Below are 27,300 nucleotides of genomic sequence, written 5' to 3' on the forward strand. Positions count from 1 at the left end.
CTCTGTGCAGGGAGATCACCTGTAAGAGCTGTGCAGGGAGATGCAGCTCTCTGTGCAGGGAGATCGCCTGTAAGAGCTGTGCAGGGAGATGCAGCTCTCTCTGTGCAGGGAGATCGCCTGTAAGGGATGTGCAGGGACACTCTGTGGTCGGGGCAGAACCCCTGTGCACTGAGGTGAGGCGATACGTCTGGCTGTACTTTAAACCAGCCAACCTTATTCCACATACAATTTACTATTTGTTCATCCGCGCTCCCCGTGTCTTTGTGTTTTCTGCCTTCTGTTTGGGGATAAGGAAATATCCCCTGTAGGTACGAGCAGCGGACAGGAGTCCTCTAGACAATCATAGAATTAGTGATATACGTGGGTGTGACGATAGTGAGGGTTTGGCCCGGGGTTACACCCCAAGGGCCCCCCTCTAACCTCGCCAGGGAGACAAGGGGTTAACTGGGCTGAGGCCCAGAAATGTGATTTTACCCTTGTTATAACCTGTAAATGTATTTTCCCCTGTTCCCCTGTAATTTTTGTTCTCCTTTTATACTGTCCCCCCAGAGGGTTATAAACTAGGAACTGTGTATGTGGGGTTAACTGTGTAAGCCCAGTGGGCTAATTAATGCGTTATCTGTGTATTCCCTTTGCCTCCTGGGCCTGCAACTGCCTGTGTCAGCTTGTAAGTGGATTGCCTTGTATGGGTGGCATCTTATGAGAAATAGCTGCAGGGCAGGGATGTCTGGAGCATGAGGGGAAAGGGGGGGTATATTTTAACCTGTTTTGCCTGCCAGCAAGGTATTCTGAGCTGGTGTCTTAGAGAAGAGGAGGTTTTAGAACCCCACATGATAGATGCAGATGGGGGAATGCAAGCTTGTGCCTAAATATTGCTTCTCTGTGTTTTAAAACTACATAACCCACACCCTGGATCATAAGGGGTTAATAAGCTACAGTTTAAGGAAATCCCAGTGTATTGTGTCTGTTCAGGAAACTTGGGACTTCAAAGGGCTTAGGTGTGAATTGGCCAGTTGGATGCTACATAGGATATCCTGCTAGATTTGAGCCTGGCTTCCCAGGGGAATTGTTTATGCGGGAATCAGGCAAAAGGAAGGGAAGGGTTTGTTATTCACACCTTCCAGCAAAAGGTATCCCCCAACAGGATATCAAAAGTGAGTAACTTTATTAAATATAAGAATACTATGAGATGTCCTTGGCTGAACCGGCTAAGAATTACATAAGTGTATTGGCGGGAGTCAGCCGATCTTTTGAGTCTAAACATTGTATATGTAACTGCGGCTAAATGCCAGATATTAATATCTCGATTAATTTTCATATTACACTGTAATTTTTGGTCTCTCTGCGAGCGTCAGGTGTCAAGGAATGTGTTAATATATCTCACCTGATTGTATGTATTACGGAACGGAAGTTATGCAATGATTTGCAGTAAATATGAAATTTTGGTTGAGTTCTGAGAAACTGCAGCCCCCCCCTGTTATGATAATGAGCAGGAAGGCTAGAATTTACATACATGGTCATCAAAGGCTAATTGCTAATTGTTATGCTTGGCCTAGGGACCAAGGGAAGTGGATGTTTTTGTAAATGTGGTAATTCACACTTCAATGGAAGCCAAAAGAGCTTCAAAGACTTTTTGCTAGCCGTCTCGGCACCTAAGGTTACAGATAGAGGGACAAACGGTATATAAACGAGCTGTCCACCCTCTATCAATGTGTTCATGCTGTTCATTGTTCTTCATGCAAATGATCTTCATGCATGCATGTGACCTGCCTGTTTTGCTGTGATGTCAGCTGAATTATGGGAGAAGTGGCAGTCTGTAATCCTGCTGGCTTTCTTGCCATAATCTTTACGTAAGTGTCTATATTTTGCCTGTTATTTGTACATATTTGCTGTGTTCACCTTTATCAAGGAATAAAATCACTTTATTATATCTTAAGTCTCGTCCCAGTTCAAACCCAGGTATATATATATTTATATATATAGTTTTGGTGTCAATTACAGCCTGTCGCAAGCTCTCGTGACAGTGGGGTCCTCTGCATGGTAATATTTTCTATCACATTGTTATCACTTCCCCTGACAGAGAGCGCCCAGGTACTTTTTGATTGTTTATTACCTCCCATTAAATACTTTTCCCCATACTCTGTGTGTGTATTACTGGGCATATTGTCTTGGGAGGGGGTATCCTACTATGTGAGGATCCTTCTCAGGTGGAGGCGCTGTTTAGCAGATACACATACACCCCAGGCTCCCCTGTGGCGGAGGATCAGGCCTCCTGTTGGCCACACAGGTATAGTAGCACACAGTCGCCCTGACACAGGGGGAAAGGGGGCTACATATGTGTTTTGGATTGGGAGCTGGCCTATCCAGCCAGCCAGATAGCTAGGGCCTGTACTGTTTATTTAGTCTCCAATTGGAGTAGGTTTCTTTTGTATGCTTTGCCTTGTTAAAGGGACAAGCTGAATAAAGCCATGTTTTAATTTCTGCAAACTGCCTCCTGGTGTGTCCCTCTACCCATGGCTCTTTTACAGCCCCTCATTACACACACACACTGCAGCCCCCTCATTACACACACACACTTAAGCCCCCCTCATTACACACACACACTGCAGCCCCCCTCATTACACACACACACACTGCAGCCCCCCTCATTACACACACACACACACTGCCGCACGCCTCATTACACACACACACTGCAGCCCCCTCATTACACACACACACTGCAGCCCCCCTCATTACACACACACACACACACACTGCAGCCCGCCTCATTACACACAAACACACTGCAGCCCCGTCATTACACACACACACACACACTGCAGCCCCCCTCATTACACACACACACTGCAGCCCCCCTCATTACACACACACACACACTGCAGCCCCCCTCATTACACACACACACACACTGCAGCCCCCCTCATTACACACACACACACACTGCAGCACGCCTCATTACACACAAACACACTGCAGCCCCCCTCATTACATACACACACACTGCAGCCCCCTCATTACACACACACACACACACACACACACTGCAGCCCCCCTCATTACACACACACACACACACACACACACACACACACTGCAGCCCCCCTTATTACACACACACACACACACACACACACACACACACACACTGCAGTCCCCCTCATAAACACACACACACACACACACACACACACACACACACACACACACACACACACACACACACACACACACACACACACACTAACACACACACTAACACACACACTAACACACACACTAACACACACACACACACACACACACACACACACACACACACACACACACACACACACACACACACACACACACACTGCAGCCCCCTTCATCACACACACAAACACACACACACACACACACACACACACACACACACACACACACACACACACACACACACACACACTGCAGCCCCCCTCATTACACAAACACACACACACACACACACACACACACACACACACACACACTGCAGCCCCCCTCATTACACACACACACACACACACACACACACACACACACACACACACACACACACACACACACACACACACACACACACACACACACACACACACACACACACACACACACACACACACACACACACTGCAGCACCCCTCATTACACACACACACACACACACACACACACACACACACACACACACACACACACACATACACACACTGCAGCCCCCCTCATTACTCACACACAACAGCCCCCCTCATTACACACACTCATACACACACACCTCAATACACACACCCTGCAGCCTCCCTGATCTATACACACAAAGAGACAGTGCAGATACACAAAGACACCCACAAAACACAGTGCAGCCCCCCCTCTGCACCCACAAAACACGCACTGCAGCCCTCCCCTCTACACACACGCGTGCACACACACATGAGGGGGCGGAGTCAGTGCCGTGTCTGAGAGCTGCTCTCACGCGTGTGGATGAGAAGTGAAAGATGAGCGACGGATAAACTTGGCAGGGCGCCAAACATTGCGCCCATTACCGAGTGGATAATGCCCGAAACGTTGACCAATCAGAGGGCAGGGATTTCCATAGTGCCCGGAATTTCTAAGCGTTTAGCCTATAATTAATATTCATTTAAAAAAATCTACTTTATGTAATATAGTTTTCTTTTTAATATATATCTATCTATAAAATGAACATATTTTGGATCATAATCCAAAACTAGAACCAAATCCCTGTTTGAGTGCGAGCTCCTGTGGTTCCCTGCCTCTCCAGGCACCTGTCCTCATGTTTGAGTGCGAGCTCCTGTGGTTCCCTGCCTCTTCAGGCACCTGTCCTCATGTTTGAGTGCGAGCTCCTGTGGTTCCCTGCCTCCTGGCACCTGTCCTCATGTTTGAGTGCGAGCTCCTGTGGTTCCCTGCCTCTCCAGGCACCTGTCCTCATGTTTGAGTGCGAGCTCCTGTGGTTCCCTGCCTCTCCAGGCACCTGTCCTCATGTGTGAGTGCGAGCTCCTGTGTTCCCTGCCTCTCCTGGCACCTGTCCTCATGTTTGAGTGTCAGCTCCTGTGGTTCCCTGCCTCTCCAGGCACCTGTCCTCATGTTTGAGTGCGAGCTCCTGTGGTTCCCTGCCTCTCCAGGCACCTGTCCTCATGTTTGAGTGTCAGCTCCTATAGTTCTCCTGCTGGACGCCTTCCCTGTGTTTGAGTGTCAGCTCCTGTGGTTCCCTGCCTCTCCTGGCACCTCTCCCCATGTTTGAGTGTCAGCTCCTATAGTTCTCCTGCTGGACGCCTTCCCTGTGTTTGAGTGTCATCTCCTGTGGTTTCCTGCCTCTCCTGGCACCTCTCCCCATGTTTGAGTGTGAGCTCCTGTGGTTCCCTGCCTCTCCAGGCACCTGTCCTCATGTTTGAGTGTCAGCTCCTGTGGTTCCCTGCCTCTCCTGGCACCTGTCCTCATGTTTGAGTGTCAGCTCCTGTGGTTCCCTGCATCTCCAGGCACCTGTCCTCATGTTTGAGTGTCAGCTCCTGTGGTTCCCTGCCTCCTGGCACCTGTCCTCATGTTTGAGTGTCAGCTCCTGTGGTTCCCTGCCTCTCCAGGCACCTGTCCTCATGTTTGAGTGCGAGCTCCTGTGGTTCCCTGCCTCTCCAGGCACCTGTCCTCAAGTTTGATTGTCAGCTCCTATAGTTCTCCTGCTGGACGCCTTCCCTGTGTTTGAGTGTCAGCTCCTGTGGTTCCCTGCCTCTCCTGGCACCTCTCCCCATGTTTGAGTGTCAGCTCCTATAGTTCTCCTGCTGGACGCCTTCCCTGTGTTTGAGTGTCAGCTCCTGTGGTTCCCTGCCTCTCCTGGCACCTCTCCCCATGTTTGAGTGTGAGCTCCTGTGGTTCCCTGCCTCTCCAGGCACCTGTCCTCATGTTTGAGTGCGAGCTCCTGTGGTTCCCTGCCTCTCCAGGCACCTGTCCTCATGTGTGAGTGCGAGCTCCTGTGTTCCCTGCCTCTCCTGGCACCTGTCCTCATGTTTGAGTGTCAGCTCCTGTGGTTCCCTGCCTCTCCAGGCACCTGTCCTCATGTTTGAGTGCGAGCTCCTGTGGTTCCCTGCCTCTCCAGGCACCTGTCCTCATGTTTGAGTGTCAGCTCCTATAGTTCTCCTGCTGGACGCCTTCCCTGTGTTTGAGTGTCAGCTCCTGTGGTTCCCTGCCTCTCCTGGCACCTCTCCCCATGTTTGAGTGTCAGCTCCTATAGTTCTCCTGCTGGACGCCTTCCCTGTGTTTGAGTGTCATCTCCTGTGGTTTCCTGCCTCTCCTGGCACCTCTCCCCATGTTTGAGTGTGAGCTCCTGTGGTTCCCTGCCTCTCCAGGCACCTGTCCTCATGTTTGAGTGTCAGCTCCTGTGGTTCCCTGCCTCTCCTGGCACCTGTCCTCATGTTTGAGTGTCAGCTCCTGTGGTTCCCTGCATCTCCAGGCACCTGTCCTCATGTTTGAGTGTCAGCTCCTGTGGTTCCCTGCCTCCTGGCACCTGTCCTCATGTTTGAGTGTCAGCTCCTGTGGTTCCCTGCCTCTCCAGGCACCTGTCCTCATGTTTGAGTGCGAGCTCCTGTGGTTCCCTGCCTCTCCAGGCACCTGTCCTCAAGTTTGATTGTCAGCTCCTATAGTTCTCCTGCTGGACGCCTTCCCTGTGTTTGAGTGTCAGCTCCTGTGGTTCCCTGCCTCTCCTGGCACCTCTCCCCATGTTTGAGTGTCAGCTCCTATAGTTCTCCTGCTGGACGCCTTCCCTGTGTTTGAGTGTCAGCTCCTGTGGTTCCCTGCCTCTCCTGGCACCTCTCCCCATGTTTGAGTGTGAGCTCCTGTGGTTCCCTGCCTCTCCAGGCACCTGTCCTCATGTTTGAGTGTCAGCTCCTGTGGTTCCCTGCCTCTCCTGGCACCTGTCCTCATGTTTGAGTGTCAGCTCCTGTGGTTCCCTGCATCTCCAGGCACCTGTCCTCATGTTTGAGTGTCAGCTCCTGTGGTTCCCTGCCTCCTGGCACCTGTCCTCATGTTTGAGTGTCAGCTCCTGTGGTTCCCTGCCTCTCCAGGCACCTGTCCTCATGTTTGAGTGCGAGCTCCTGTGGTTCCCTGCCTCTCCAGGCACCTGTCCTCATGTTTGAGTGTCAGCTCCTGTAGTTCTCCCTGTGTTGGAGTGCTAGCTCCTGTGGTTCCCTGTCTCTCCAGGCACCTGTCCTCATGTTTGAGTGTCAGCTCCTGTGGTTCCCTGCCTCTCCAGGCACCTGTCCTCATGTTTGAGTGTCAGCTCCTGTAGTTCTCCCTATGTTGGAGTGCTAGCTCCTGTGGTTCCCTGTCTCTCCAGGCACCTGTCCTCATGTTTGAGTGTCAGCTCCTGTAGTTCTCCCTGTGTTGGAGTGCTAGCTCCTGTGGTTCCCTGTCTCTCCAGGCACCTGTCCTCATGTTTGAGTGTCAGCTCCTGTTGTTCTCCCTGTGTTGGAGTGCTAGCTCTTGTGGTTACCCTGCATCTCCAGGAAGCTGTCCTCATGTTTTAGGGCCAGTTCCCGGGTCTCTTCCAGCTCGGTCAGCAGTTGGATGATCTGGGTCCTCAGGTCCTGGCTCTGCAGAAGAATGCTGCCCCGGCCCCCTGCCGACCCGCATGGACGATCCCCAGATTCTGAGCCCAGGTCTGGGGATTCTTCATCCTCCGAGTCTGAGAGCAGAGACGGAGAGTTACCGAGCAGCCACAGGTTACACTTCCCTGTTACAGACACGTCACAGAGCTTGCAATCTACTGAGAGTAGTCACTTACTCAGGATTAGTGGACAAGACTGGAACGGAACTCACAGAACCAGAGCTTTAACCACTATACCACGTTCACACTCCAATCTCTCTCCTACAGAGGTGCAAAGCACCTCAGCACCCTGTAACAGAGACACTATTACTGCACCTTTATTTACACTCTCACAGTACCAGCAGTACTTCCTTACTCACACTCTCACAGTACCACCAGTGCTTCCTTACTCACACTCTCACAGTACCACCACTACTTCCTTACTCACACTCTCACAGTACCACCAGTGCTTCCTTACTCACACTCTCACAGTACCACCACTACTTCCTTACTCACACTCTCACAGTACCACCACTACTTCCTTACTCAACACTCACACAGTACCACAACTACTTCCTTACTCACACTCTCACAGTACCACCACTACTTCCTTACTCACACTCTCACAGTACCACCACTACTTCCTTACTTACACTCTCACAGTACCACCACTACTTCCTTACTCACACTCACAGTACCACCACTACTTCCTTACTCACACTCTCACAGTACCTCTACTTCCTTACTCATAATACCACTGCTTCCTTACTCACACTCACAGTACCACCACTACTTCCTTACTCACAGTACCACTGCTTCCGTACTTACACTCTCACAGTACCACCACTACTTCATTACTCACACTCTCACAGTACCACCACTACTTCATTACTCACACTCACAGTACCACCACTACTTCCTTACTTACACTTTCTCAGTACCACCACTACTTCCTTACTCACACTCTCACTGTACCACCACTACTTCCTTACTCACACTCTCACTGTACCACCACTACTTCCTTACTCACACTCTCACAGTACCACCACTACTTCCTTACTCACACTCTCACAGTACCACCACTACTTCCTTACTCACACTACCACCACTACTTCCTTACTCACACTCTCACAGTACCACCACTACGTCCTTACACTCACAGTATCACCACTGCTGCCTTACTCACACTCTCACTGTACCACTGCTTCCTTACTTAGACTCTCACAGTGTTACTGCTTCCTTTCTCACTCTCACAGTACCACTACTTAATTACTTACACTCTCACAGTACCACTACTTCCTTACTCACACTCTCACAGTATCACCACTGCTGCCTTACTCACACTCTCACAGTATCACCACTGCTGCCTTACTCACACTCTCACAGCATAAGGCTGTGTAACATCAAAAGTGTCTACAAGAGTTAATTTTGGAGTTCATATCTCTGGATGTTTTATTTCTATCTTTCATCATGGATACATTCTGAATATCTGGATTAACATTCTGATTTATCTCTTCAAACAGGTATGTGTCATTGAGCTGCATTCTACCAACCAGAGAAATGAAGATTTAATTGGCTTTTGGGGTATGTTTGTGAGCTGATTCCTATCAATTGAGAGATAAATGATCATCTAATTAACTATTTGGTATGTCTGAGTTGATTAGACAAACCCCTCCCTTAAGTGTTAGTCAAATGCATGTGAATAGGGTACTTAAGTCACTGTAGCATGGCTGTTTAGCCATAAGGCTTTGTAGCATCAAAAGTGCCTACAAGAGTTAATTTTGGAGTTGAAATTGGAGGTGAAGATTGGAGGAAGATCTGGACTCTGCATTACAACTTTACCACTGTGAGACATTAACTTTTAACATCTGTGAATTATTTGTACACTTTTATCCTCCAGTACCTTGGAACTCTCTCCTCCTGCATCTCACTATGCCCTCCCTATTTCTTTTTCTGTTTACTGTTTCCTCACTCCTTTGTGAGCATTTCTGTTCTCTCCAACTTCCCCACTCCCCACTGCACCATTATTTATACACCTCTCTCCCAACAACTTATTTACCCCTCAATAAAAAACACCCACACACACATCCTCTATCTCCTCTTTCCTGCTGCTGGGGAGCTCCCCTAAGCCTGAAGCCAGACACACACACCTGATCTCACTCATGCCTCCCTGACACCTCTTCCCCTGTAAATGGTGTTAACCTTTTCATTTAACACTGACCTTCCTTAAATTTTACCCCACAAATCAAGCATCCCAATAGCCTGCCCTCATGGCTAATGTCCCACACTCAGTCACTCCTACCAGACATTGTGACCAAGCACTGCCATCTACAGCACTTACTCCCTCGCCTGCTGTCTCTGTAAGTCTCCCATTAAACATCTTAGATTGTAAGCTCTTCGGGGCAGGGATTTCCTTTCCTATTGTCTGATTTGCTGCACTTATTGTATAATAATAATTCCCTGTACTGTATACTTTGTGAAGCGCTGAGTACACTTTTGGCGCTACACAAATAAAGACATACAATACAGTACCACCACTACTTGCTTACTTACACTCTCACAGTACCACCACTACTTCCTTACTCACACTCTCACAGTACCACCACTACTTCCTTACTCACACTCTCTCAGTACCACCACTACTTCCTTACTCACACTCTCTCAGTACCACCACTACTTCCTTACTCACACTCTCACTGTACCACCACTACTTCCTTACTCACACTCTCACTGTACCACCACTACTTCCTTACTCACACTCTCACAGTACCACCACTACTTCCTTACTCACACTCTCACTGTACCACCACTACTTCCTTACTCACACTCTCACAGTACCACCACTACTTCCTTACTCACTCTCACAGTACCACCACTACTTCCTTACTCACACTCTCACAGTACCACCACTACTTCCTTACTCACACTCTCACTGTACCACCACTACTTCCTTACTCTCACTCTCACAGTACCACCACGACTTCCTTACTCACACACTCACAGTACCACTACTTCCTTACTCACACTCTCACAGTACCACCACTACTTCCTTACTCTCACTCTCACAGTACCACATCTACTTCCTTACTTACACTCTCACAGTACCACCACTACTTCCTTACTCACACTCTCACTGTACCACCACTACTTCCTTACTCACACTCTCACAGTACCACATCTACTTCCTTACTTACACTCTCACAGTACCACCACTACTTCCTTACTCTCACTCTCACTGTACCACCACTACTTCCTTACTCACACTCTCACAGTACCACCACTACTTCCTTACTCTCACTCTCACAGTACCACCACTACTTCCTTACTCTCACTCTCACAGTACCACCACTACTTCCTTACTCACACACTCACAGTACCACTACTTCCTTACTCACACTCTCACAGTACCACCACTACTTCCTTACTCTCACTCTCACAGTACCACATCTACTTCCTTACTTACACTCTCACAGTACCACCACTACTTCCTTACTCACACTCTCACTGTACCACCACTACTTCCTTACTCACACTCTCACAGTACCACATCTACTTCCTTACTTACACTCTCACAGTACCACCACTACTTCCTTACTCACACTCTCACTGTACCACCACTACTTCCTTACTCTCACTCTCACAGTACCACCACTACTTCCTTACTCACACTCTCACTGTACCACCACTACTTCCTTACTCTCACTCTCACAGTACCACCACTACTTCCTTACTCACACTCTCACAGTGCCACCACTACTTCCTTACTCTCACAGTACCTGCATCAAAGTCAGGTTTTTTGTCTGCTCAAGCGCCAAACTTGGGTGAGCGTGTGTGCACGAGCGCGCCGCGTGAGCGGGGACTTCCACATAAGTAACAGCGGCAAGCACCGAGCGCACAGCGCGCTCAGCGCCAGCGGGGACGCTCAGCGCCAGCGGGGACGCTCAGCGCCAGCGGGGACGCTCAGCGCCAGTGGGGACGCTCAGCGCCAGCGGGGACGCAGCCTTATATTCCCAACTTCTCGCCTCTCTCTCTCGCTTGCGTCTCTCCCCCTCTTCTTTGTTATACCCATATTTCCTCTTCCTCTCTCTCATACATCTCTCTCCCTCTCATACCACCCCCTCCTCTCTCTCCCTCTCATACCACCCCCTCCTCTCTCTCATACATCTCTCTCCCTCTCATACCACCCCCTCCTCTCTCTCCCTCTCATACCACCCCCTCCTCTCTCTCATACATCTCTCTCCCTCTCATACCACCCCCTCCTCTCTCTCCCTCTCATACCACCCCCTCCTCTCTCTCATACATCTCTCTCCCTCTCATACCACCCCCTCCTCTCTCTCCCTCTCATACCACCCCCTCCTCTCTCTCATACATCTCTCTCCCTCTCATACCACCCCCTCCTCTCTCTCCCTCTCATACCACCCCTCCTCTCTCTCATACATCTCTCTCCCTCTCATACCACCCCCTCCTCTCTCTCATACATCTCTCTCCCTCTCATACCACCCTCTCCTCTCTTTCATATTCCCATTTCACTCCTCTCTCATATCCCCTCGCCTCCTCCTCTCTCATACCACTCTTTCACCCTTCTCTCTCTCGCACCCCTCCCTCTCCTCACTCTCATACCCTCATTCCCTTTCCCCTCTCTCTCATACTTCACTCTCCTCTCTTACTCCTCTTTATCATACTCCTCTCCCCCTTCTCATTCTCATACTGCTCCCGCCTCTTTTCTAATACCTCTCTTCCCGTCCTCTATCTCCCATACCCCTCTCTCTTACCCATTGCCCCCTCCTTTTTCAAACCTCTTGCCCCCTCCTCTCTCATACCCCCATCTCTCTCAAACCCTCCTCCCTCTCCTTTCTTTTCCATACCCCCACCTCCCTCCTCTCCCCCTCCTCTCACATACCCCTCCACCTTCCAATGAATGACACTGCCCTCCAGTGAGTGACAGTACCCTCCAGTGAGTGACACTACCTCCCAAAAGTGACACTACCTCCCAATGAGCAAGACTGTCCTCCAAAAGTGACATTGAGACTAACTTCTCAATGGGCGAGTCCCACTCCCACAGAGTGTGACTGACTTGAATGAGTTAGATCCTATGTCAGATAGTGAGGACGGGGAGATTCACTTGAGATGAGTGAGATTTGATAGAACAGATTCCATAGGTGTTACTTACACTCACCATTCAACAGCTCTCTGGAGTACAAAGGATCCATCCCATTGAGGGGCTGAGACAGCCAGTGGCCGGAGCTACCTGTGCCCGGGCTGGACCCTGGCAGATAGAGAGAGAGAGATGAGGGGATCCATTAAACCCACTGCACAGTTTAGCACTGGCTATATTGTGGAAATGAGAGAGAGAGAGAGAGAGAGATATAACCAACAAACACCAGACCGTAAGAGAGAGGGAGGACATGGACAGCAATTCTGGGACAAACACAACACCAGATTTATCGCAGAAAACAATCCTATCATTTCTGTGATAACCGGAGGGGTTTTATAAATATCCCCCAACTGATTTAAATTTTCTGGATAAATTCAAGTGAAGGATTTTGCACAAAGTATTGGCCATTCTGTGTAAGACGATCCAGTGACGGAAACCGGTAGTGACCTGGAATATATTTGTATTTACAGTAGTAATCTTATCCATTCCTAGACACCTCTTTTCTAATGTGAACAAATGTAATTTCTGATAGCCTCTCCTCATGTCAAATTTTTCATCCCCTTTATTAATTTAGTGGCTCTTATCTGTACTTTTTCTAATTACATAATGTTTTTTTTTTTTAATGGAGTGGTACTTACAACTGTACTCCATATTTCAGGTGTTCTTTCTAAGGGTTTATACTGTGGCAAAATGATGCCATCTGCCCTTCCATCCATACCTGTTTGTTAACCTATTCTCAGCTGTTGGGGGTTGGTGGCTCCTCCTTCCCAGGTTTTAAGTCTGCCCCCCCCCCCCCCACTTCCCAAGTTAGTAGGTCCTTTCATTCTACTGGATATAGATCCACTGTGGTCTTTCTCCCTCCTAATAGAGGTAAATGAGAATTTTGTCTGGTAGTGTTAGGACTTGCGAGCAGGTGTCTGCCTTGACGTGGCTCGCAGGCTTACAACACTTTGGCCAAAGAGTTAAACTAAATGACCCTTTTTCAAGAGAATATATAAGTATTTTACTGTGTATTTTTGTCATATTGGACGTAGCATTGGGCTTCTCCGTCGTTTGTTGTATACCCGTTTTATGCATGATATTATCTTTTTAGCTTTTGCAGCTACTGCATGACATTGAGCACTATTGTTAAGACTGCTGTCTGCAAGCACTCCTAAATCCTTCTCCATAAAGGATTGACCTAAGTTTCTTCAATTAAGTTGGTAGGTAGTTTATTCTTGCTTCCCCAATGCATAACCTTACATGTATCTTTATTAAATCTACCATTTACCCACACTTTCACTTAACCCAAGTCCTTGAGTAGAGAAAATATATCCATCCCGCTTTGATTTTACTACCTTACCCAATTGAGTGTTTGTTACGGGAGACCAGGACAATTCACTGGGACCAAGCGCGTGACAGAAGGAAGGAGTTAAATAAAGCAACTTTATTTCAACTGGAGTCAACAAGCACAGCACAAGTACAGAAAAAGAGCTTGCACTCATCTAAACAGGGGGGAATCCTAACTAGCGAGGTGCCGGGCACCGCTTCGGCAGGCTTACCCAGGAGTACTACCACATCTGCAGGTTCCGGTATCTCCAGACCTCGGATCGGCATCGAGCCTCGTTCTGAGGTGTCTCCAGCAAACCCACGGAGCACACCACTTTGTTAGCTTACACGCTAACTCCAGGGGAGACTGTGGAGCTCAGATCGGCTCCCCTTTACATACTTTCCCGTCTTCATAGAAATGCGGGACCGCAACCAATCACAGCACGGATACTTCCCGCTGGTGAATCGTAGAGTGAGGGCTCGCCTGTCATGAACCAATCCGAGCCGGGGGTGGTGTGGCTAGGACAGCCCACAGGGGCGGGCTTAAGGAGAGCAGGGATTTTGAACCAGCCAATGGGAACATCAACTATTGGCTCATATCCAGCAACGGTTCCCATAGCCGGCTGGATTTCTTCCGCAGAAATCGGCTCCTCAGTGTCTGGGGAGGACAAAGAGTCCTCTGTGCGAGTCAGTGCCTCCTAAACCTGAGGGCCCCCCACACTCGCATTGCCCGCAGCACTGCACCTCCCCCCTGCTTAACATACCCCCGGATTCCTTTGTGTGCAGGCTGGATAAAGGAATTACCCGCCCGGCGCACACAGGAGGCACAGTGTAATGGATCAGGGGACACGCGCCTCTCAGCGGGTCCCCGTCACCTCAGGCTCCACGGCGGCTCTCTACCCCGGTTCCCCGCTCCTTCGGCCTCTCACCTGTCCCGCCCCCACGCCGAGCCATTCCTCCGCGGCGCACGCCACATCTTCACGCACGCGACCGGGGTGCGCGCACAGCAGCCTTACAGAGGGTGCGCGCACTCGATCTTCTTATCAGCCCTCCCGCGCCGCTGGCACCGCCCCCCATCGGCTGCAGGCGATTGCCATGAATCACACCCCTGTCTCCCTCCCTGCTCTCCTACCTCTCCCTGCGTTCACCCAGACAGGCCTCCGCTCCACCCCTTGCTACCATTGGCCCTCCTTCCTTTATAACCCCAGTCTGCCCTCTCAGTCCTTGCTCTGCATAGCTTCTGTGTGGCTCCTGTGTGCAGTGTCTATGCCCAGCTCTGTTCTCTGTTACAGCTCTTGTCCCTGCCCCTGTTTCGATACCTTTGGATTTGATCTCGGCTCTGTTTGACTACGTGTACCTCGCTATCCCTGGACTCTGCTTTGGACCTCACTACGCTGCTCTCTCCTGCCCCTGACCCACGGCTCTTGGACAATTACCCTCCGACTTCTGGCACCCCGGACTCAGCAAGTATATCGTTAACCCTTTCTCACCAGGCCCGGCAACGCAACTTACCACACTCCGGGCACGCCCACACTGCTGTGGGTGCGTGTTATACCCTTACCCAACTCAGTACTGGGGACTGGCCAGGTCTGCGGGCATACAGGCGTTACACACAGAAATACACGGAACACATTTCACATTGAATACATATTTCCAGGTACACATTTTACCGTACAGTTTTGCCATTTTAGCCACAAAAAGGGGAATATAAATGGGAAATCCAGGGGACCGAGCCGGACGGATAGGGGTAATGGCTTAACCAATAATATGAGATCCAATTTCTATCGGAACGAGATGAACGGCAGAAATACCCCAAATAATTTATCCCGTAGTTCTATGTATATAATGTAAAACAAAAAAGGTCTGGGGAGGGGGGGGGGGGGGGGGGGGGGGCTCTCACATGACAAAGAATGATTGTGCAAATGTTCAAACGGTGAATGTGAAGAGTGTTCAATTTTAGCAGTGACAAGATACATACAGTATATAGTGACAAGATACATACAGTATATAGTGACAAGATACATACAGTATATAGTGACAAGATACATAGAGTATATAGTGACAATATACATACAGTATATAGTGACAAGATACATACAGTACATATTGATAATATACATACAGTATATAGTGACAAGATACATACAGTATATAGTGACAAGATACATACAGTATATAGTGACAAGATACATACAGTATATAGTGACAAGATACATACAGTATATAGTGACAAGATACATACAGTATATAGTGACAAGATACATACAGTATATAGTGACAAGATACATACAGTATATAGTGACAAGATACATACAGTATATAGTGACAAGATACATACAGTATATAGTGACAAGATACATACAGTATATAGTGACAAGATACATACAGTATATAGTGACAATATACATACAGTATATAGTGACAAGATACATACAGTATATAGTGACAAGATACATACAGTATATAGTGATAATATATGTAACGGGTATTCCACCCCACCCAATCTCATATGTAGTGTGGGTGAGTAGAACATGTGGTGTTACCGGTGTGGTGCGTATACCTGCAGGCTCACAGGAGGTCTGAGCCTCCGCTAATGAGAGCCTGGGGTGAATCCTCTGGAACGGATCTTCGTTTACAGCGCCTCCACCTATGTAGGATTCTAGGGAAGTGTAGAATGACCCTACATAGGAACCCAATAAGAAACTACACACACAGTGATTATATATAACTAAGGGCTTTACTACGAACATAGAGAATATCATAATCCATTACATAACATCATAACCTGTGTCCCTCTCACGAGGAGACACTACCCGTGGTGACGTCTCGCAGGACGATTCCCCGACACCAGGTGATCCCACCCAGTGTCCCAAGAACCCCACCCAATGTCCCGTACTCCTACAGAGATAGTCAATGGGTGACTGCGCAGTCACTAAAACCTCTAGGCCTGTTGGTGCACATGAGTTGCAGGTTACCTGCCCGGGCTCCAGCCACGGGTACCGCGATATCAATCCGCACGATCCGACGTTGTCCTCCACACCGCGTGGGTTGAAAGTCCAGCGCGAACAATGTCTCTCCTAGTCTTAGGGTCTTGGGTGGTGTTCTGAGCCCAGAACCCACCTCGCGGGGCCGCACGGCTTCCGCTCTGTGTCCCTGACTACTTGACCAAATAATGGGGCAGTGTCCCTATCTAGGGCCTGTCCCTAAGCTCCACAAGCTATTAGGTGACTCAGGACCTAACTGGGACCTTGGGGGCTGCTGGCCTATGCAGAGGGTCACTGACCCCTGCATCCACCTCTTACCCCTAGCTGGTCCGGATCCTGAGTGCCTGCGTAGCTGCAAAACCCCGCGAAATGTATCTAACTGGGAGCAGGGGAATCCGGCCTTCTGATTGGCTCCCTGGCGTCAGGTGTCTCTGCCCCTAAGCACCCTGGGGGCTGGCAGTCTATTCTCGCGCATGCGCGGGCTGTCTGAGCCTCCCGCGCTGTGCACTGCCATTGCGCATGCGCAACAGCCCTGTGTATGCGGCGCCCTGCTTCCCGAGCCGCCGGGCCGGTGGCAACGCGATCGCGTCCCTAGCTACCAGGGATCACTATGCTTCCGCTCCAGCCCGATCCACACGCGCGCTCGCAACTGGGAAGGAGGGGGTGAGTGCGCGAGGGGGGGGAACCTGACTACACGCGAGGGGGACCTGGCTACATATACATACAGTATATAGTGTCTGTCACAGGAGATCAGGACTATCACACCATGGATCAAGTCACCGACAGAAACACAGAGTTTATCAAATTAATTTATTTGAAAAATAAATATCCGCCCTATTTACAGGCACACCGCCCCTATCTACAGGCACACCGCGCCTATTTACAGGCACACCGCCCCTATTTACAGGCACACCGCCCCTATTTACAGGCACACCGCCCCTATTTACAGGCACACCGCCCCTATTTACAGGCACACCGCCCCTATTTACAGGCACACCGCCCCTATTTACACCGCCCCTATTTACAGGCACACCGCCCCTATTTACAGGCACACCGCCCCTATTTACACCGCCCCTATTTACAGGCACACCGCGCCTATTTACAGGCACACCGCCCCTATTTACAGGCACACCGCCCCTATTTACAGGCACACCGCCCCTATTTACAGGCACACCGCCCCTATTTACAGGCACACCGCGCCTATTTACAGGCACACCGCCCCTATTTACAGGCACACCGCCCCTATTTACAGGCACACCGCCCCTATTTACAGGCACACCGCCCCTATTTACAGGCACACCGCCCCTATTTACAGGCACACCGCCCCTATTTACAGGCACACCGCCCCTATTTACAGGCACACCGCCCCTATTTACAGGCACACCGCCCCTATTTACAGGCACACCGCGCCTATTTACAGGCACACCGCCCCTATTTACAGGCACACCGCGCCTATTTACAGGCACATCCCCCCTATTTACAGGCACATCCCCCCTATTTACAGGCACATCCCCCCTATTTACAGGCACATCCCGCCTATTTACAGGCACACCGCCCCTATTTACACCGCCCCTATTTACAGGCACACCGCCCCTATTTACACCGCCCCTATTTACAGGCACACCGCCCCTATTTACAGGCACACCGCCCCTATTTACAGGCACACCGCCCCTATTTACAGGCACACCGCGCCTATTTACAGGCACACCGCGCCTATTTACAGGCACACCCCCCCTATTTACAGGCACACCGCCCCTATTTACAGGCACACCGCCCCTATTTACAGGCACACCGCGCCTATTTACAGGCACACCGCCCCTATTTACAGGCACACCGCCCCTATTTACAGGCACACCGCGCCTATTTACAGGCACACCGCGCCTATTTACAGGCACACCGCGCCTATTTACAGGCACACCCCCCCTATTTACAGGCACACCGCCCCTATTTACAGGCACACCGCCCCTATTTACAGGCACACCGCCCCTATTTACAGGCACACCGCCCCTATTTACAGGCACACCGCTCCTATTTACAGGCACACCGCCCCTATTTACAGGCACACCGCCCCTATTTACAGGCACACCGCCCCTATTTACAGGCACACCGCCCCTATTTACAGGCACACCGCCCCTATTTACAGGCACACCGCCCCTATTTACAGGCACACCGCCCCTATTTACAGGCACACCGCCCCTATTTACAGGCACACCGCCCCTATTTACAGGCACACCGCCCCTATTTACAGGCACACCGCCCCTATTTACAGGCACACCGCGCCTATTTACAGGCACACCGCCCCTATTTACAGGCACACCGCCCCTATTTACAGGCACACCGCGCCTATTTACAGGCACACCGCGCCTATTTACAGGCACACCGCGCCTATTTACAGGCACACCGCGCCTATTTACAGGCACACCGCGCCTATTTACAGGCACACCGCGCCTATTTACAGGCACACCGCCCCTATTTACAGGCACACCGCCCCTATTTACAGGCACACCGCCCCTATTTACAGGCACACCGCGCCTATTTACAGGCACACCGCGCCTATTTACAGGCACACCCCCCCTATTTACAGGCACACCCCCCCTATTTACAGGCACACCGCCCCTATTTACAGGCACACCGCCGCTATTTACAGGCACACCGCCCCTATTTACAGGCACACCGCGCCTATTTACACCGCCCCTATTTACAGGCACACCGCCCCTATTTACAGGCACACCGCCCCTATTTACAGGCACACCGCCCCTATTTACAGGCACACCGCCCCTATTTACAGGCACACCGCCCCTATTTACAGGCACACCGCCCCTATTTACAGGCACACCGCGCCTATTTACAGGCACACCCCCCCTATTTACAGGCACACCCCCCCTATTTACAGGCACACCCCCCCTATTTACAGGCACACCCCCCCTATTTACAGGCACACCCCCCCTATTTACAGGCACACCCCCCCTATTTACAGGCACACCGCGCCTATTTACAGGCACACCGCGCCTATTTACAGGCACACCGCCCCTATTTACAGGCACACCGCCCCTATTTACAGGCACACCGCCCCTATTTACAGGCACACCGCCCCTATTTACAGGCACACCGCCCCTATTTACAGGCACACCGCCCCTATTTACAGGCACACCGCCCCTATTTACAGGCACACCGCCCCTATTTACAGGCACACCGCCCCTATTTACAGGCACACTGCCCTATTTACAGGCACACTGCCCTATTTACAGGCACACCGCGCCTATTTACAGGCACACCCCGCCTATTTACAGGCACACCGCCCCTATTTACAGGCACACCGCCCCTATTTACAGGCACACCGCCCCTATTTACAGGCACACCGCCCCTATTTACAGGCACACCGCCCCTATTTACAGGCACACCGCGCCTATTTACAGGCACACCGCCCCTATTTACACCGCCCCTATTTACAGGCACACCGCCCCTATTTACAGGCACACCGCCCCTATTTACAGGCACACCGCCCCTATTTACACCGCCCCTATTTACAGGCACACCGCCCCTATTTACACCGCCCCTATTTACAGGCACACCGCCCCTATTTACAGGCACACCGCCCCTATTTACACCGCCCTATTTACACCGCCCTATTTACAGGCACACCGCCCCTATTTACACCGCCCCTATTTACACCGCCCCATTTACACCGCCCTATTTACAGGCACACCGCGCCTATTTACACCGCCCCTATTTACACCGCCCTATTTACACCGCCCTATTTACAGGCACACCGCCCCTATTTACAGGCACACCGCCCCTATTTACACCGCCCCTATTTACAGGCACACCGCCCCTATTTACACCGCCCCTATTTACAGGCACACCGCCCCTATTTACAGGCACACCGCGCCTATTTACAGGCACACCGCGCCTATTTACAGGCACACCGCGCCTATTTACAGGCACACCGCGCCTATTTACAGGCACACCGCGCCTATTTACAGGCATACCGCCCCTATTTACACCGCCCCTATTTACAGGCACACCGCCCCTATTTACAGGCACACCGCCCCTATTTACACCGCCCCTATTTACAGGCACACCGCCCCTATTTACACCGCCCCTATTTACAGGCACACCGCGCCTATTTACAGGCACACCGCGCCTATTTACAGGCACACCGCGCCTATTTACAGGCACACCGCCCCTATTTACAGGCACACCGCCCCTATTTACAGGCACACCGCCCCTATTTACACCGCCCCTATTTACAGGCACACCGCCCCTATTTACACCGCCCCTATTTACAGGCACACCGCCCCTATTTACAGGCACACCGCGCCTATTTACAGGCACACCGCGCCTATTTACAGGCACACCGCGCCTATTTACAGGCACACCGCGCCTATTTACAGGCACACCGCGCCTATTTACAGGCACACCGCGCCTATTTACAGGCACACCGCGCCTATTTACAGGCACACCGCGCCTATTTACAGGCACACCGCCCCTATTTACAGGCACACCGCCCCTATTTACAGGCACACCGCCCCTATTTACAGGCACACCGCCCCTATTTACAGGCACACCGCGCCTATTTACAGGCCCACCGCGCCTATTTACAGGCCCACCGCGCCTATTTACAGGCCCACCGCGCCTATTTACAGGCCCACCGCGCCTATTTACAGGCCCACCGCGCCTATTTACAGGCCCACCGCGCCTATTTACAGGCCCACCGCGCCTATTTACAGGCCCACCGCGCCTATTTACAGGCCCACCGCGCCTATTTACAGGCCCACCGCGCCTATTTACAGGCACACCGCTCCTATTTACAGGCACACCGCGCCTATTTACAGGCACACCGCCCCTATTTACACCGCCCCTATTTACAGGCACACCGCCCCTATTTACAGGCACACCGCCCCTATTTACACCGCCCCTATTTACAGGCACACCGCCCCTATTTACACCGCCCCTATTTACAGGCACACCGCGCCTATTTACAGGCACACCGCGCCTATTTACACCGCCCCTATTTACAGGCACACCGCCCCTATTTACAGGCACACCGCCCCTATTTACACCGCCCCTATTTACAGGCACACCGCCCCTATTTACAGGCACACCGCCCCTATTTACAGGCACACCGCCCCTATTTACAGGCACACCGCCCCTATTTACAGGCACACCGCCCCTATTTACAGGCACACCGCCCCTATTTACAGGCACACCGCCCCTATTTACAGGCACACCGCCCCTATTTACAGGCACACCGCCCCTATTTACAGGCACACCGCGCCTATTTACAGGCACACCGCGCCTATTTACAGGCACACCGCGCCTATTTACAGGCACACCGCGCCTATTTACAGGCACACCGCGCCTATTTACAGGCCCACCGCGCCTATTTACAGGCCCACCGCGCCTATTTACAGGCACACCGCTCCTATTTACAGGCACACCGCTCCTATTTACAGGCACACCGCTCCTATTTACAGGCACACCGCCCCTATTTACAGGCACACCGCGCCTATTTACAGGCACACCGCCCCTATTTACAGGCACACCGCCCCTATTTACAGGCACACCGCCCCTATTTACAGGCACACCGCCCCTATTTACAGGTACACCGCGCCTATTTACAGGTACACCGCGCCTATTTACACCGCACCTATTTACAGTCAATCAGCACAAACACTTAGAATTGGGAAACTGGGGTTACCCTATAAATCTGGGTGCAGGGACCTCCCTAAAGAGATTGTCACTGTGACACGGGGAAGGTGCGTGTCAGAGCTGCCGGGTGTGGTGTGTGACACGGGGAAGGTGCGTGTTAGAGCTGCCGGGTGTGGTGTGCGACACGGGGAACGTGCGTGTCAGAGCCGCCGGCTGCTGTGTGCGACACAGGGAAGGTGCGTGTCAGAGCCGCCGGCTGCTGTGTGTGACACGGGGAAGGTGCGTGTCAGAGCCGCCGGCTGCTGTGTGTGACACGCGGAAGGTGCGTGTCAGAGCCGCCGGCTGCGGTGTGTGACACGGGGAAGGTGCGCGTCAGAGCCGCCGGTTGCGGTGTGTGACACGGGGAAGGTGCGTGTCAGAGCTGCCGGCTGCAGTGTGTGACACGGGGAAGGTGCGTGGCAGAGTAGCAGGATGGCTGCGGTGTGTTACACGGGGAAGGTGCGTGTCAGAGCCCCCGGCTGCGGTGTGTGACACAGGGAAGGTGCGTGTCAGAGCCGCCGGCTGCGGTGTGTGACACAGGAAGGTGCGTGTCAGAGCCGCCGGCTGCGGTGTGTGACACGGGGAAGGTGCGTGTCAGAGCCCCCAGCTGCGGTGTGTGGACACGGGGAAGGTGCGTGGCAGAGTAGCAGGATGGCTGCGGTGTGTTACACGGGGAAGGTGCGTGTCAGAGCCCCCGGCTGCGGTGTGTGACACAGGGAAGGTGCGTGTCAGAGCCCCCGGCTGCGGTGTGTGACACAGGGAAGGTGCGTGTCAGAGCCGCCGGCTGCGGTGTGTGACACAGGAAGGTGCGTGTCAGAGCCGCCGGCTGCGGTGTTGACACGGGGAAGATGTGTGTCAGAGCCGCCGGCTGCGGTGTGTGACACGGGGAAGGTGCGTGGCAGAGCCGCCAGCTGCAGTGTGTGACACGGGGAAGATGCGTGTCAGAGCCGCCGGCTGCGGTGTGTGACACGGGGAAGGTGCGTGTCAGAGCCGCCGGCTGCGGTGTGTGACACGGGGAAGATGCGTGTCAGAGCCGCCGGCTGCGGTGTGTGACACGGGGAAGGTGCGTGTCAGAGCCGCCGGCTGCGGTGTGTGACACGGGGAAGGTGCGTGTCAGAGCCACCGGCTGCGGTGTGAGACACGGGGAAGGTGCGTGTCAGAGCCACCGGCTGCGGTGTGCGACACGGGGAAGGTGCGTGTCAGAGCCGCCGGCTGCGGTGTGCGACACGGGGAAGGTGCGTGTCAGAGCCGCCGGCTGCGGTGTGCGACACGGGGAAGGTGCGTGTCAGAGCCCCGGCGGCGGTGTGTGACACGGGGGTGTGTGACACGGGGTAGGTGCGTGTCAGAGCTGCCTGCTGCAGTGTGTGACACGGGGAAGGTGCGTGTCAGAGCTGCCTGCTGCAGTGTGTGACACGGGGAAGGTGCGTGTCAGAGCCCCGGCTGCGGTGTGTGACACGGGGAAGGTGCGTGACACAGGGAAGGTGCATGACACGGGGAAGGTGCGTGTCAGAGCTGCCGGCTGCGGTGTGTGACACGGGGAAGGTGCGTGTCAGAGCCCTGGCTGTGGTGTGTGACACGGGGAAGGTGCGTGTCAGAGCCCCGGCTGCGGTGTGAGACACGGGGAAGGTGCGTGTCAGAGCCACCGGCTGCGGTGTGCGACACGGGGAAGGTGCGTGTCAGAGCCACCGGCTGCGGTGTGCGACACGGGGAAGGTGCGTGTCAGAGCCGCCGGCTGCGGTGTGCGACACGGGGAAGGTGCGTGTCAGAGCCGCCGGCTGCGGTGTGTGACACGGGGTAGGTGCGTGTCAGAGCCCCGGCGGCGGTGTGTGACACGGGGGTGTGTGACACGGGGAAGGTGCGTGTCAGAGCCCCGGCGGCGGTGTGTGACACGGGGGTGTGTGACACGGGGTAGGTGCGTGTCAGAGCTGCCTGCTGCAGTGTGTGACACGGGGAAGGTGCGTGTCAGAGCCCCGGCTGCGGTGTGTGACACGGGGAAGGTGCGTGACACGGGGAAGGTGCGTGTCAGAGCCCCGGCTGCGGTGTGTGACACGGGGAAGGTGCGTGTCAGAGCCCTGGCTGTGGTGTGTGACACGGGGAAGGTGCGTGTCAGAGCCCCGGCTTGCGGTGTGTGACACGGGGTAGGTGCGTGACACGGGGAAGGTGCGTGTCAGAGCCCCGGCTGTGGTGTGTGACACGGGGAAGGAGCGTGTCAGAGCCCCCGGCTGCGGTGTGTGACACGGGGAAGGGTGCGTGACACGGGGAAGGTGCGTGTCAGAGCTGCCTGCTGCAGTGTGTGACACTGGGAAGGTGCGTGTCAGAGCCGCCGGCTGCGGTGCGTGACACGGGGAAGGTGCGTGACACGGGGAAGGTGCGTGACACGGGGAAGGTGCGTGACACGGGGAAGGTGCGTGACACGGGGAAGGTGTGTGACACGGGGAAGGTGCGTGACACGGGGAAGGTGCGTGTCAGAGCCGCCGGCTGCGGTGTGTGACACGGGGAAGGTGCGTGTCAGAGCCGCCGGCTGCGGTGTGTGACACGGGGAAGGTGCGTGTCAGAGCCACCGGCTGCGGTGTACACGGGGAAGGTGCGTGTCAGAGCCGCCGGCTGCGGTGCGTGACACGGGGAAGGTGCGTGACACGGGGAAGGTGCGTGACACGGGGAAGGTGCGTGTCAGAGCCGCCTGCTGCAGTGTGTGACACGGGGAAGGTGTGTGACACGGGGAAGGTGCGTGACACGGGGAAGGTGCGTGACACGGGGAAGGTGTGTGACACGGGGAAGGTGCGTGACACGGGGAAGGTGCGTGACACGGGGAAGGTGTGTGACACGGGGAAGGTGCGTGTCAGAGCCGCCGGCTGCGGTGTGTGACACGGGGAAGGTGTGTGACACGGGGAAGGTGCGTGGCAGAGCCGCCGGCTGCGGTGTGTGACACGGGGAAGGTGTGTGACACGGGGAAGGTGTGTGACACGGGGAAGGTGCGTGTCAGAGCCGCCGGCTGCGGTGTGTGACACGGGGAAGGTGCGTGTCAGAGCCGGGTTCACACAAGGATACGGATGTCACTTTCTGAGTGGTTGCTATAGCAACCACAGGATGGTCGGTACTTGTAAGAAACCCTTACATATGGCGTTGGGAGATAAACAAGAACATGCAGACAGTGTTATTATCTAACACTACAGGACGGATTTATTTAAACACATAGGATTGTCCCTGTTTTGCTGCTTTAACCCTTTGCTTTGTGCTGAACGTTTTCCATTCTCTGTTTTTGGGGCGAAACGTCTCCCCCCACGGGCACACGTGCAGAATAGAGAAATCATGTGTTTGCCATGTATGACCCTGTAACCGTTACATATGGGGGTCCTGTGTTATCCAGTGAAATCACCCCCTGTTTGTGCCATTCTACATGTGGCTACATTGTAACTATAAAGGCAATGGGCACCCAGGAGGTAGGTTATCATCACGTTATACTAGCAGTAGAAAGAGACCTTTTTATGCAGATATCTAAAAGCATCTTAATCATTTGGGGGAAGGTAACCGCTTCCTGGGCTCATCATCCAACACCCTCAGGGGCAAGAAAAAAAGGAGACGGGGGGGGGGGGGGGGGGGGCATGAGGAGAGGGGAGAGAGAGGGGAGAGAGGGGGGGAGAGAGGGGAGAGAGGGGGGGAGAGAGGGGAGAGAGGGGTTTCGATCGAGAGAGGGGCGGTAGGGGGAGAGAGGGAGGGGGAGTGAGGAGGAAAGATAGGGGTAGAGAAATGTGGGGGGAGGAGGGGGGAGAGAGGGAAGGGGGAGATGGAGGGGGGGGGAGGGGGCGTCACTGACCTGTCATCTGCTGGGCTCTGCCAGAGCTCTGACCATCTACATCCCCCATTACTGCGGCTGTGACTGAGCGAGAGAGGGGAGAGGGAGAGAATAAGGAGAGAATGAAAATAAATGAGGAATGAGAGCAGAGAGAAAAAACAGAAGCAGACAGAGAAGGAAGAAGGAGACAGGAGAGAGGGGAGGGAAGGAGATGAGGGAGGGGGGGGAGGGAGAGGAGGGAAGGCAGGGGGAGGGAGGAGGGAATGGGGGGAGAGAGGGAGGGAATGCGGGAGAGAGGGAGGGAATGGGGGAGAGAGGGAGGGAATGGGGGAGAGAGGAGGGAAGGCAGGGAGAAAGAGTAGAAAAGAAGAGAGAGAGAAGTGAGTGCAGAGAAAAAAACAGCGATTTGTCAGGGAGAAAATACAGCAGCCAGAGGGAGGAGACTAGGAGGAGGCAGGGGGGGGGGGGAGAGACAGAGGGAGGGGGTGAGAGAGACAGAGGGTGGGGGGGGGGGGAGAGACAGAGGGTGGGGGGGGGGGAGACAGAGTGAGGGGGTGAGAGAGACAGAGGGTGGGGGGGAGAGACAGAGGGTGGGGGGGGGGGGGAGAGACAGAGTGAGGGGGTGAGAGAGACAGAGGGTGGGGGGGGGGGAGAGACAGAGGGTGGGGGGGGGGAGAGACAGAGGGAGGGGAGGGGGAGACAGAGTGAGGGGGTGAGAGAGACAGAGGGTGGGGGGGGGAGAGACAGAGTGAGGGGGTGAGAGAGACAGAGGGTGGGGGGGTGAGAGAGGGAGGGGAGGGGGAGACAGAGTGAGGGGGTTAGAGAGACAGAGGGAGGGGAGGGGGAGACAGTTAGGGGGTGAGAGAGACAGAGGGGGTGGGGGGGTGAGAGAGGGAGGGGAGGGGGAGACAGAGTGAGGGGGTTAGAGAGACAGAGGGAGGGGAGGGGGAGACAGAGTTAGGGGGTGAGAGAGACAGAGGGTGGGGGGTGAGAGAGGGAGGGGAGGGGGAGACAGAGTGAGGGGGTGAGAGAGACAGAGGGTGGGGATGGGGTTAGAGAGACAGAGGGAGGGGGGAAGAGTCAGAATTTGACAGATTATAGCACAGCCACAATGGGATCACTGCACAGATTTGTATGGCTGGGAACACAACGGTAGATCACATGTTCATGGTTTGATCACATGTTACTTAGTTACATGTTACATAGTTACATGTTACATAGTTACATGTGTAGCCCTCCAAACCCCTAACAAGAGGCT

At 53.2% G+C, this 27,300-nt stretch overlaps 1 protein-coding gene across 4 annotated transcripts in view; it reads right to left on the reverse strand.

Annotated features, from left to right (window-relative positions):
- Nucleotides 1-26,345, reverse strand: part of CCDC136 (coiled-coil domain containing 136) — a 137,166-nt gene extending 110,821 nt beyond the window's left edge. For 2 of the 4 annotated variants that reach the window (XM_075599270.1, XM_075599271.1), the window contains exons 1-3: nucleotides 26,064-26,344; nucleotides 12,282-12,377; nucleotides 7,019-7,210 (exon numbers count right to left, since the gene is read on the reverse strand). In XM_075599270.1, coding sequence (XP_075455385.1) covers nucleotides 7,019-7,210; nucleotides 12,282-12,377; nucleotides 26,064-26,112 — 337 coding nt within the window. In that variant the 5' untranslated portion in view covers nucleotides 26,113-26,344. Of the gene's footprint in view, nucleotides 1-7,018; nucleotides 7,211-12,281; nucleotides 12,378-26,063 lie in introns of all 4 variants that reach the window. The other 2 variants (XM_075599268.1, XM_075599269.1) reach the window with 2 other exon arrangements.
- Between the last annotated feature and the right edge of the window lie 955 nt (nucleotides 26,346-27,300).

Source organism: Ascaphus truei, chromosome 5 (genome assembly GCF_040206685.1).
Source record: "Ascaphus truei isolate aAscTru1 chromosome 5, aAscTru1.hap1, whole genome shotgun sequence".
Lineage (NCBI taxonomy): Eukaryota > Metazoa > Chordata > Amphibia > Anura > Ascaphidae > Ascaphus > Ascaphus truei.